This window comes from Rhodnius prolixus, unplaced genomic scaffold (genome assembly GCF_049639745.1).
Source record: "Rhodnius prolixus isolate KJV_2025 unplaced genomic scaffold, Rpr scaffold_6, whole genome shotgun sequence".
In the NCBI taxonomy this organism is placed as follows: Eukaryota; Metazoa; Arthropoda; class Insecta; order Hemiptera; family Reduviidae; genus Rhodnius; species Rhodnius prolixus.
The window spans coordinates 21,345,475-21,359,337 of record NW_027411634.1 but is presented as its reverse complement, the minus strand read 5'-3'; the positions used below and the strand labels follow the sequence as shown (position 1 = coordinate 21,359,337).

General features: G+C 36.9%; 1 protein-coding gene across 7 annotated transcripts in view; it reads right to left on the bottom strand.

The window, feature by feature from the left end:
• Positions 1-13,863, bottom strand: part of Ca-alpha1T (Ca[2+]-channel protein alpha[[1]] subunit T) — a 673,619-nt gene that overhangs the window by 594,402 nt on the left and 65,354 nt on the right. For all 7 annotated transcript variants that reach the window (XM_074140614.1, XM_074140612.1, XM_074140616.1 and 4 more), the window contains exon 2: positions 11,567-11,802. In XM_074140614.1, the coding sequence (XP_073996715.1) occupies positions 11,567-11,735 (169 nt within the window). In that variant the 5' untranslated portion in view covers positions 11,736-11,802. The remainder of the gene's footprint in view (positions 1-11,566; positions 11,803-13,863) is intronic.

Sequence of the window (13,863 nt, the reverse complement as noted above, 5' to 3'; positions counted from 1 at the left end):
AACAAATAAAATTAGATAATTCAGTATTCTTACGATTAAATATTACTTGTCTATAGTAAGGTTCCGCGAGCCTTTGCTCTCCAGAGTGCACTTCCAGCCGTTTTTCCAGTGTTTCATTAAGGATGCAGGACACGCAAGATCTACACACTTTGAAAAACTTGCGCCCTCTATCTGTCGAAAGATCAAATTAGGTGTCATTATTTTGTGATTTACTTGTGAGGGTCTTCTTTGAAGTGTTGTTCTGTGTAGTAGTATCTCTATATTAACACATTGCCGACCACTCGAGGAAATCTCTCCGTTTTGTAAAATGTCTATGCACGAACGATCGGGGGAAATCTCCCCGTTTGACAATGCAATGCAATGTAGTACTGAATACATGGTTTTAAGTATATTAAGTACTTATATATTTTGATGCCCACTTCTCTTTGTTGATCGCTATTAGATTATCACTATATTTTTTAAATAATAGAGAGTAAAAGAATTAGGAGATGAGCAAGAAAGAGATATTGCTAAAAATAATGCTGATAAACGGTTCATGAAATTTTCAAAAAAATGTACGCCATATTGGATTACAGTTGATAGCATAGTCATCTACAATTCCAGTCTTACAATTTTTGTATTGAGCATAACAACTCCATATTTATTTTGGAATTTATCTTTGTAATTTAATAAAAGACCTTAATAAAATGTCCCAAGAAATTGAAGATGCTTTTAATGAATTTCATCTTGATATTGCATCACAATGTTCAGAAGACAATTTTGATATCCATGATGGAGATATTATCAAACCAGGAAATAGATCTACTCGTAGAATAATTTCAAGCGATTCAGAGAGTAATTTGGAAAATTCAGACAGTGATTCAACTATATTCAGTTGCAACTCGTGCGGTCGGCAATGTGTTAAGCTGCACTGAAGGCCCTAACTTCTTTCAGTACCACCTCTTCCCTGGTTTGGGAATGTAGAAAGGCCCTGGAACAACTGGCTCGGCACAATAAAGTTCGACTGGAATGGATGCCGGGCCATGTGGGGATTAAGGGGAATGAAGTAGCTGTTCATAAGACGGTCCAGATTCTTGCATACGCTGATGACATTGACATTATGGCAAGATCAATGCCATGAAGGAAGCGTTTCTGTCCATAGGAGCAGCAGCCAGCCGACTAGGACTGGTAATTAATGAAGCGAAGACCAAGTATATGCGCATGGGATGTGGCTCCTCCGCCCAAGTGCAGCACTTGAGCATCGCACATTATAAATCTGGGAAGGTTGATGAGTTTACTTATCTTGGGACACTGGTAAACAGTGAGAACGAAGTTGGTTCAGAAATAAAAAAGAGAATCATGGCCGCTAACAAATGCTACTTTGGCTTAGTAAAGCATGTAAAAAGCAGACTCATCTTTCGGGACACAAAAGCCCTTCTCTGTAAAACCCTCATCCGACCAGTGCTGAGTTATGGTTCCGAAGCGAGGGCGATGACCAAGGCAGATGAACGGACCCTTTCGCTTTTTGAACAGAAGGTACTCCGTAGAATCTATGGTCCTGCCCGCGATAGACCGAATTAGAGTAGTAGGAAAAACCAGGAATTGTACACTTTCTTCACGGATCCTGATATAGTAAAAGTAATAAAGTTTGGTAGACTGCGATGGGCAGGACACGTGGCTAGGATGATGGAAGATGATATTCTTAAGAAAGTGCTGGAAGGAAACATGCAAGGATTCAGGAGGATAGGGAGACCAGAGGGATAGTGTGGCAAAGGATGCTATGTTAGGATTCCGAAATTGGAGAGCGACTGCGCAGGAAAGAGACGCCTGGCGGGCACGTCTTGAGGAGGCCAAGACTCTACATGTGTTGTAGCGCCAGTTAAGAAGAAGAAGAAGTAGCTGATCAACTGGCCAGGAACGGAGCTAGTACTCCTTTCATTGGCCAGGAACCAGTCCTGGGGATCACTAGGGGTGCAGTTCGTGAGGCTCTCAGAGATTGGATCTGGAGAGAACATGAAAAGAACTGAGTGATGCTTTCTGGGGTCAAACACGGCAAGAGTGTCATGCCCTTGCTGTGTAATCAAAGAGACCAAAGAGGCTCTGGGCTTGGGCAGAAATCAGATTACTCTGATTACAGGCCTACTCACAGGGCAAGGCTGGTTCAGGAAGCACCTGCACAAGATAGGGCTTATCAGCTCGGAACCGTTCGATGCAGATTGTGCCAGGAAGAGGAAGAAACCAGGAAGAAGAGGTGAGGCCTCTCACCTGTTATTCGATTGAGTTGCAATCGAGAGACTGCGCTACGATATCTTTGGTACCTTGAGGCCAAAGGAGATTGTAGCACAGAAGAGACTGGTAGGGGAAGTCCTCAACCTTCTTAGAAGGGGAGGTTTCATCTACTAGTCTTAGAGGGAAGGTACAATAAGCCTCTTGTGGCTGCGGTGCCGTGGGGCATGGGTCCGCTTTTAAAATCTAAAATCTAATCTATCTCTATATTAATTAATCTTGTAACTGAAGATAAAACCTAAAACTTTACACTCTTGAGATCCCTGTTTTTTTCTCGTGTTTCTTGCATTTTGTATTGTTTTTACGAATGCATACGAACAATTACGAATCTCATTATATATTTGACAGCCCCAGACTCAAACCCCTCAAAGAATTGAGCCATTGCACAACGATTAAGTCGCAGCAATTCCTTTTGAAATATTCACATCTTTACATCGAAGACAAGGCGTACAATCGATCGCCGACAATCCTTGGCGTTTGGTACGAGATTAACGTCATGCTCTGAGGTGATATCACCCTGACGATCGCTTTCCTTCTCACCCAGTAAGGGAGGAAAGTGTGAAAGTAGCGCTATTTCATTGTCAGCTGTTTAAAAAAACTCTCAATCGATTTCTTTTTTTATTAATTCGATAAAAATTACGAATCGCATTAAATTCAATACGAATTTCGCTAAACAGAAATAAGTAATAATACAATCTGGTTTCATAAAATACTGTACAAGTTTTAAGAAGCTCTCTCACATCACCAAGGAGGCGTCTCCAATTAATCTAATTAGTTTTTCAATACAAAACAAAATTAAGTTTGAAGATTGATGTGATGAATCAAACTCATTATGAAAGGACTGTGTGATGAATGAGTTAATAATCTTAGTACATCTTGTTTGGATTTTTTTATTGAGGAAAATAAGGTTCAAGAACTTAGGTCTGCACTAGATTACAGAAGAAGAGTTAACACTGTGTATTTGTGCGGTTGATGAGTGTCTGCAGGAGTTCAGGCCAAGGTCCGGATATTTTTTTGGGCTTCGTTTTTGTTATCGTTAGGGCTACACAGGAGACTCTACATAGAACAGGTCTCGCGTCCTCTACTCCCTATTCGTGGCCAAGTTATAATTAATCCCGAGTAATTCCCAACTGCATGACTATATTTGTTTTGTAAACAGGCTGGACCTAGTACAACAAAATCTAGAGTTATCATACAAGAAAATAATCAAAACAGTTTAAAAGAAAATTGTGAACCAAAAGTGCAACTTTATATCTTACAAAAATTAATGACCAAAAAGCGCAGAAAACCTCACCAGCTGGCAATACACCTTATATGAAAAATATATTTAATTGCTAACAAATGTTTTCGATAGACTAATGGAAAATTGAAAGCAAAAAAAGAAACTGAAAAATAGAGAACAAATTTTCCCCTTATGAAAACATCCCACCTCTTGTTACTTTTTTAAAAGTCTGAGTCCTTCATTGAAAAACAGGAAAGAAGGATAAAATAAAATGTAAGGAAAAGTGGAAAGAGGCAGGCAGTCTCTTGGGAAAAAAAAGGAAAAGAAAATTAAAAGAGAAGAAAAAGAAAATTCTTTTGACTTTCTTTTTTACAAAAATGTAGTGACGTGTACATTTAAGTTTTGTAAGTTTACGTTGCTGGTAACTTTAGTAAAGGCAAACATGATTTGTTTTTACGAAAAGGATACAAAAATCGAAAACTAATTCAGAAGAAAGTTGTAAATTAAATTAAAAAATAAAATCAGCGAATTGAATTTTACATCAAATTTGGTCGTGAATTGAAATGGCTTTGCTATCACAAGGTGAAACTTGTAGCAAAACGTATGCCAACTTGATCTGTCGAATAGTTTCCTATAATATAAGTTTACAAAAATGGTAACAACAACAATTTCTGAAAATGCCGCTTTTGCTCATTTTCAGCAACTTTTTTTTTCAAAATCTCTAAGATCTGGGTTGTTGAAAAAAATTACAGTTATAAAGGAGGGTTTGCCCTTTATTTTAAAGAAAATTTGGGAATTTTATCTTTTATAGAAAAAGAGAAAAAAATTGTCAAAGTTGGGTGTTTTTCAACGTTACGCTTTTTCGTGCACTTTTTGACGATCAAACATTATTACCGTGTCTTAAAAGTCTTAGTGAATTGTTTATCACAAAAGAAAATCCACCCATATTTCATGAAGGTTTTACAAGGAGTCTGTCCATTTTTTCAACAATATCTGAATTTAAACGAAAAGGTCAGCCCAAAACTGAAGGCACAGATGAATCACATCCGATTGTTGCATAATATGGCGCCACAGTAACCGAGCAGTTAGAGGCGAGACCTGCAAAGCTAATATGCATTGTGGTACTGGGTTCGATTTCCGGTCTTAGGCCTTGGATTTTATTTAATGGTTAATAAAAGAAATTTACAGTAAAGTATGTTTGCTAGTCGCCTCCGTCCACGACACCTAATTGGTAGTTGGACCTAAAGCCCCGCCTGAAAAAATAGGCGATTACTTTACTTTACTTTTTTTCTGTTGCAAAATACTAATTGCATGATCGGCAATTAAGACGTATCTGAGATAGATGACATCATAGCACCAAGAAGTTGAAAACAACAAAGCATACTCATTCTTCTGATGACGCTCTGTCCATTCCATCAAAAATTAACTCTTTTTTGCAAACTACTTATTTGAGGAGGTCTCCTCCGCAGTTTGCACTATGGAGATACGTTATCTTCATCCTCTTATTCAAGGCTAAAAAGCCTTCCCTCATCTTCATCAGTTTTCTTCCTGTTATGAAGAAAGGCTAGGAGCAGGAAGAATTCCTACCCGAACATAAGTACGGTTTCCAAGCATAACACTCGACGATTTACCAATGACGCCGCGATATCTCATCCACTCTTGAGAAAAAGCTGTATTAACAGGGTGTATTCCATGACAAAAATCAGGAATACCCTGCATCCTGTCTTGCTATAGAAGCGCAAGAGCATATTTTCCTTCACCTGATTCCTTAAATCCTTTCTGAATAACTGCTCCATTTTGGATCCGCCCACTCTGACCTTTCTTACACTCACTTCATCCCCAATTCAAGCAGGACTTTACCACAGTGTTCTTGTAACTCACTCGTAGATATTCTACTTCGCATTTATGACCGAATAAAAATTCTACCACTTCTAACCCGAAGATTACCTTCGTCTTATCATCCTCTTCAAACCCGTCACAAATCTGGCTCACAAGTTGGAAAATATAAAGTTAATTCTGCTAAATATAAGAGGAACCAAGATATTTGACAATAGAAGAAGATCTAGATTTAGGTAGAGCGACTCACCTGGAACTCACTAGACTGAAGAAATATTGAAACTAAATAGGCGATACAAACTTCTCTTTTGACTATTTGTCCGACGTTCTAAACTTTGAACAGAAATACAAAAGATATATATATACCTGATACTCATTTAACTTCTATGGGCTAACAAATGCAAGGTTTAAAATTCATCCAAGCATTTCAATTTCTATCGTATCCAATCATTCGAGTCCAATGCCTTTGGAATATTAGCTAATGCTGTCTACTGTTTCTAACCCTTCAAAAAAACTATAAAAACCATTTTGTTTGTTCTTGATTAGAATAGAATAGTGTTTTATTAAATATAGGAACATTAAAAATATAATAATACAAAAAAATAACACCTATAGGACAATGGACAATCTGTCCGTCTGTCAAGTTAGCCAATAACATACATACAAACCTAAAATGCTCTCCTTACTTATCATCATTATTATTATTATTATTATTATAATTATTAACCAAAGATAAACTAAATTAACTCCATTAAAGCACATGAAAAAAGAAAACTAATGTACAAAATGAAAATTAAAATCCAATCACTTAATAAACACACCAAATTTATAATAAACCTTTTCTGGGGTATTAAACTCTAAATAACTAAAAAATGAACTTAACTAATTTCCTTATTCATTATCAATTAAAAATTCCCTATATACCTACCGCCGCCCTGGTCACAAACTGAAATACTGCGTACCAGTTTCCGCCGTTTTAAAGGTCGACCACTTCCCCTTCAGAGCACCGCACTCTCCCAAACCATCTCAGTCTATACTCCCTCAGGATAGGGCACACTCCCAAGAAGTGGTACCCATCCTCTCGCTCTCGCAAATTACAGAGTGTGCACAGTTCATCGGCAGCATCTCCGAACGGCTTATACTTTAAACTCAAACAGCTGACATCGCGCACGAAACGCCACTCTCATAAAGTAGAGCTTGTTGTCATCAGACAAATATGTCTGTCGACCTTCACTGTACAATAATTTACTATACAGTGAGTGGTGCTGCGAGCGAGATGCCAACTCCGGCCAACCTCGACGATAAGCTGCCTCAACATGCCTGACCAGACTTCCTGCAAACTCTTCATAGTTGACACCTACTGCACCGCCAATAGCCATTCTTTGTACCAGTAAACTTTTTTCTCCATACACTTTAGTGCCATACTCCGTGGCAAACGATGTTCTGGCAAATTTAGAATTTTAAAATGTATTTAAGGTGCAACTGCAAAGTTTGTATTTTTAATTGATAATGAATAAGGAAATTAGTTAAGTTCATTTTTTAGTTATTTAGAGTTTAATACCCCAGAAAAGGTTTATTATAAATTTGGTGTGTTTATTAATTGATTGGATTTTATTTTTAATTTTGTACATTAGTTTTCTTTTTTCATGTGCTTTAATGGAGTTAATTTAGTTTATCTTTGGTTAATAATAATAATAACAATAATAATAATAATAATAATAATGATGATGATAAGTAAGGAGAGCATTTTAGGTTTGTATGTATGTTATTGGCTAACTTGACAGACGGACAGATTGTCCATTGTCCTATAGGTGTTATTTTTTTGTGTTATTATATTTTTAATGTTCCTATATTTAATAAAACACTATTCTATTCTAATCAAGAACAAACAAAATGGTTTTTATAGTTTTTTTGAAGGGTTAGAAACAGTAGACAGCATTGGCTATTATTCCAAAGGCATTGGACTCGAATGATGGGATACGATAGAAATTGAAATGCTTGGATGAATTTTAAACCTTGCATTTGTTAGCCCATAGAAGTTAAATGAGTATCAGGTATATATATATCTTTTGTATTTCTGTTCAAAGTTTAGAACGTCGGACAAATAGTCAAAAGAGAAGTTTGTATCGCCTATTTAGTTTCAATATTTCTTCAGTGTAGTGAGTTCCAGGTGAGTCGCTTTACTAAATCTATTGTAGATCTTCTTCCATTGTCAAATATCTTGGTCCCTCGGTGTAAGTTGTGCGCATCCGAGGGTGAAGGTAATGCAGTTTATCTTTAGCATAATTAACTTTAAACTTTCCAACTTGTGAGCCAGATTTGTGACGGGTTTGAAGAGGATGATAAGACAAAGGTAATCTTCGGGCTAGATGTGGTAGAATTTTTATTCGGGCATAAATGCGAAGTAGAATATCTACGAGTGAGTTACAAGAACACTGTGGTAAAGTCCTGCTTGAATTGGGGATGAAGTGAGTGTAAGAAAGGTCAGAGTGGGCGGATCCAAAATGGAGCAGTTATTCAAAAAGGATTTAAGGAATCAGGTGAAGGAAAATATGCTCTTGCGCTTCTATAGCAAGACAGGATGCAGGGTATTCCTGATTTTTGTCATGGAATACACCCTGTTAATACAGCTTTTTCTCAAGAGTGGATGAGATATCGCGGCGTCATTGGTAAATCGTCGAGTGTTATGCTTGGAAACCGTACTTATGTTCGGGTAGGAATTCTTCCTGCTCCTAGCCTTTCTTCATAACAGGAAGAAAACTGATGAAGATGAGGGAAGGCTTTTTAGCCTTGAATAAGAGGATGAAGATAACGTATCTCCATAGTGCAAACTGCGGAGGAGACCTCCTCAAATAAGTAGTTTGCAAAAAAGAGTTATCTTTTGATGGAATGCACTGAGCGTCATCAGAAGAATGTGTGTGCTTTGTTGTTTTCAACTTCTTGGTATAGTATACAAAAACATAGGCTTACGGCCAGTCTCCAAATATAGCATGTGATTGGGTGTAAATGTTGGGAGCCCGAATAGCTCTTTTAAGAAAAACCTCTGGAGTTTCTCTACTTGCTCCACCTGATATTGTTCTTGATTAATTTACAAAATAGAATTAATTCCACAATAACAGAACTACTCTCATTTATTGCAAAATTTATTATATTATTTTATTATTATTTATTGTAACTTGCTTATAATGTACAATTGTAGCAGGGGGTTGCTCCGTGCCTTTACTCGGATAAAATTCATGAAAAAAGGAAATGAAAGAGAACAAAGACAAAAATAAATTCACTTTTGCAAATCGAATAAAAAAGAAGCTATTAAATTAACGAAAACAAATTTCTAAATTTTATGGAGTTAATTATAAAAAAGTACATATATTTTACTTTGTTTGCCGAGTCGAAACATAAGAGATTCTCCAACACAATTTCTGGTTGATTACAGGAAGAAAAGTTAATGTTGTGCATATGCACTTGGATCTTAAGACATCCAATATCAAGCAGATAATTAGGAAATAAATTAGACCATCTTTATTTTTTCCACATAACGGGCACGGGGAATCAGTATTAAATTTATAAACTCTACCGAGGATATAGAGTTGAGGCTTCTTCTCAGACATCAATCTTAATTGTCTGGCAACTCTGATCATATCAATGTGACATTTAAAGTGAACGTAATGTTCACCCAAACCAAAACTGCTAATATTTCTAAGGTAAGTGTTAAATCTGGCGTTTAACAAGGATTCAACATCCTTACTAAATAAGATCATTGTTGAATTATGCCATGATATCAATCAGTTTACCATTCGGGTATGTACTGTTTTCCCCCAGACATCATCAGAGCCAATAATCTCAAATGGCTTTCGCAAATCAGCGGTCCAGTTAAAAGGGGATGCCAGGGCTATCAATGTTGTCAAGCAACGCAGCAAAAACTGATACGTGGCAATCTATTTTCAGGCATGGCTAGAATTTTCTGCCATAAAGAGACTGTTCGTTTAAAATTTTTTTTGAAATTATATGAGTATGTCCAACCTCCAACCTGACAAATGCATCCGGAGTATTCCTGGATAATTTTAACAAAATTTTAAAGGTGTTCTTTCGGCAATATCAGCATATTTGAATGCCCATAGTTCAGACGAATATAGGAGAACACTATGCTAGAGAGTTAAATAAATAATTTTTAACTTCCCAAGAGCCATATTTCATTTTCGCTAAAATAGAAAGAACCGAAGAGACAGCCAACATACGAGGGTCGTTTGAAAAGTCCGTGCAAAAATAAAAACTACTTAATTTTTTGGGGTAAACCTTTTTTATTTTTCAACATAGTCTCCTTTTAGACTTATACACTTCGTCCAACGCTGCTCTAGTTTGTTGACCCCTTCCGAATAATAGGATTTGTCCAAGTCTGAAAAATAGCCATTCGTTTCTGCAATCACCTCCTCGTTTGAATAAAATCTTTTTCCCGCCAGCCATTTCTTCATATTGGGGAACAAATAGTAGTCCAAGGGAGCCAAGTCTGGAGAATAGGGGGGATGTGAAACGAGTTGGAACCCTATTTCCATTAATTTTGCGACCACAACTGCTGAGGTGTGAGCTGGTGCGTTGTCGTGATGGAAAAGGACTTTTTTGCGGGCCAATCGTGGGCGTTTTTCTTGCAGCTCGGTTTTCAAACGGTCCAGTAACGATGAATAATATGCACCTGTAATAGTTTTACCCTTTTCCAGATAGTCGATGAGGATTATTCCTTGCGAATCCCAAAAGACAGTCGCCATAATCTTTCCGGCCGAAGGAACGATCTTCGCCTTTTTTGGCGCAGATTCCCCCTTGGTAACCCATTGTTTAGATTGTTCTTTGGTCTCAGGAGTGTAGTGATGTATCCATGTTTCATCCACAGTGACGAAACGACGCTTAAAGTCCTGCGGATTCTTCTGGACCGTCCTTGCAACACTTCACACGATTTCGTTTTTGGTCAAGCGTGAACAATCGCGGCACCCATCTTGCGGATAGCTTTGTCATGTCCAAATGTTGATGCAAAATATTATGTACCCGTTCATTCGAGATACCCACAGCACTAGCAATCTCACGCACCTTCACTCTTCTGTCATCCATCACCATATCATGGATTTTATCAATGATTTCTGGAGAAGTAACCTCAACAGGGCGTCCAGAACGTTCAGCGTCACTTGTGCCCATATGGCCACTCCGAAAATTTTGAAACCACTTATAAACTGTTCTAATCGAAGGTGCAGAGTCACCATAATGTTTATCAAGCTTCTCTTTAGTCTCCTGAGGCGTTTTGCCTTTCATAAAGTAGTGTTTAATCAACACACGAAATTCTTTTTCGTCCATTTTTTGAAAATCACTCGACTTCCTCGATTCAAACGAATGCCAAACACAAAGAAATAGACCGATCTGGCTGAAACTTGGTGTGTGTTCTTCCAAGAGATGCTACTAACTAAACATAACCTCGATACGCGCCAGTAGTGCTATCTCTCTGACTTTGTACGGACTTTTCAAACGACCTTCGTACTCTTAACATAGTTTTAAAAAATTGAGCAACATGTAAGAATTTACCGAATGTAGCGAATGGGATTCCTAAATAAGTAAACGTATGAACTATTTCAATTTTATTGCAAAATTTAAAGTTGTTTTAATTTTAAACAAATATCTAACACAAAATAAAAACCCGTTTTCTTCTTTACATGGTTTAAAAAGTACTACCAAATGGTTTTTAAAGCTGTACATATTTCACATGCTAACTACACACTGTTCTTTGACAAAGAAGTACATTATACTCTGTCAGAAACAAATGGATTTAAACTCTTTTGAAAGAAATCATTCATATATGTTATATTGTTATATAATAATACTGTGCTAGAGAATGCACAAAGGTTATAAAAGAACTTCTCAGGTTATCAAATAAATCGTGTAAATTCTGCAAAGAAATCCATCAAAATGATGCTTTTGTTATAAACTTGCAAGTTTATGTTTTTAACTTATAACCTTAAGTTTATATAATAAACTACCCTTATAACAAATTGCATTTAGAGGCAATACATTGCAAAAAATAAGATTGATATATAAGAATTATTTAAACAAAATTATTTATAAATGAAACTTACCTTAGTTATAGTGTTGGCAACAGATGGAACTCAGCTGATGTGATTCTAAATGTACCTTGGAACTTAAAAAAACAATAAACAAAAACAAAAAAAAAAGAAATTGTTTAGGACATTCATGATTTCAAAGGATATGGATTTGTGATCATGAAGAGGCACCAGTTCCTTGGTCTTGATGTTTGGTCGAGATACCTGAGAGAGATATGAACAAATCCTGGATAAGGTAGATCAGGAACTGGTTCGTCTTCTTCTTCACCTTCCTCTCCTAGTTCGGAGAGTGCTAGCTCTGAATCAGAGTCGGCCATGTCTCCCCAGTACTCGATCCTTTCTCTCGGAGTCTCACCTTTGGATTTTCTTTCCGTTCATCACAATCTGGAATAAACAAAAAATTGAAATAAATATAATATATTTTAAAATTATGAATGAAAAAAGCTATTTTATGTCAGTCTCCAATCGATTTTATTATAAAGTCAGTTGCTTCATTTAAAGAGAAGAAATGAAAGAAAAAACCTGTATTATTTAATCTAAAATAATTTATAACATACTTTAGGTTAGAATTTGAAACTTGAATATAAAATTGTGAAGAGAATCTTCGATAAATTGAAACCTGAAACACTCTATTATACGAGGTGTGGCTATTAAATAACAAGACTGATCCTGCTACAGAAGAACTATGCATGCGCCAAATCCTAACGACCGACAGCTGTGCAGAGTAAAGCCTCTTCTCTTTCGATTGCAGCGTCTCACGTGTTTTGTAGAGAAATCTGTCTGACCGGAACCGTCGTTTGTGCAAAGAGGTGTTAGTTTCGTTTTGCCGAAAACATGATACTACACATGTAGTAGAGCAACGAATTGTTGTGAAATTTCACATCAAAACTTGGTAAAACCGCTACTGAAACTTATCTTTTATTAAAAGAAGTTTATGGCGATGAATGTTAATCACGTGCGCAAGTTTTTGAGTGGTTCAATGCGTTTCCAAGATGGCCGAGAAGACGACGGAGATGATGACCGCCTGGGTCGCCCTTCCACGTCCAAAACGGATGAAAATATCGATTATAATTAATCAATATTACTACCGCGAGGTGCTTGCTCAACTCCGTGAAAGAGTAAGGAAAAAACGACCCGATTTGTGGAAGAACAAGTCACATGGGTTCTCCATCAATACAACGCGCCAGCTTACACTGCATTGTCTGTCAAGACCGTTTCTAGCCAAGTACAACATCCCAGTTTTAGGCCATCTGCCTTATTCGCCTGACCTGGCCCCATGAGACTTTTATCTGTTCCCCAAAGTCAAATCTGCATTAAAAGGAAAATGATTTCAGTCCGTTGAAGCTGTGAAAGAAAAAGCGGCACGCGTCATGCAGGAGCTCACAGAAAAAGACTTCCAGCACTGTTTCGAACAATGGTAAATTCGCATGGAGCGTTGTAGGGATAGGGGAGTGGTGTATATTGAAGGTAATAATAACTAAATATGTATAAATTTAAAATAAAATGTTTTACAGCAATAGTCTCGTTATTTAATAGCCACACCTCGTACAGCTTCTTCCACACTACAGTGTTAAATGAAAAGTAAAACATACTCGGCTATTTTTCGCTCTAAATAAATCACTTTTCATTACCAGTCTAATGAATTCCTGCCTTCGCTACCTTATTCCGCATAATCCTGTAAAGCGTAGCATTTTCTCTAAATAATGGTAATTATCCTTAAATTATTCCAAGTGATACAGAGCGTAAGATCGGCGTTATTCTGTAAGCTTTACTTTACATTTTAAATTACCTGATTCTAGCTTAAATATCTTTCATTAACTGGGAATTCTAAAACAGTTTTTAATGGATTCACAATTTGTATTCCTCGAATTAGTAGATGAAAATAAATTTGTTCTTAATGCGTACAATATCCACGCTGGATTCTAGTATAATCAGGGTACGCAAAAACAAAAAATTATACTTTGCTAAGACGGTTACAGTATAAGAAGGCCACAGTGATTCTAAACATTATCATTGTAGACAGCTCGAAAATACTTGAAAACAATTCTATGGATTAAAAACAGTATTACCAAAACTGAGGTAGCCCTTAGAGTAGATTAGGGAACGAAAGGTTCCGTAAACATCTCTTGCAGGATTAACTAGAGTCCTTGAACAGTTCAGATCAGAAGGAAGATGAAAAGTGACAGCTTCTCACTTCCTCTTTGACTGTTTTCCCAAAAATGGCAGCTGAAGACCAGAGAAGAACAAATAAGTAAGTAAAGTAAAGTAATCGCCTATTTTTTCAGGCGGGGCTTAACGTCCAACTACCAATTAGATGTCGTGGACGGAGGCGACTAGCAAACATACTTTACTGTAAATTTCTTGTATTAACCTTTAAATAAAATCCAAGGCCTAAGACCGGGAATCGAACCCAGTAGCACAATACATATTAGCTTCGCAGGTCTC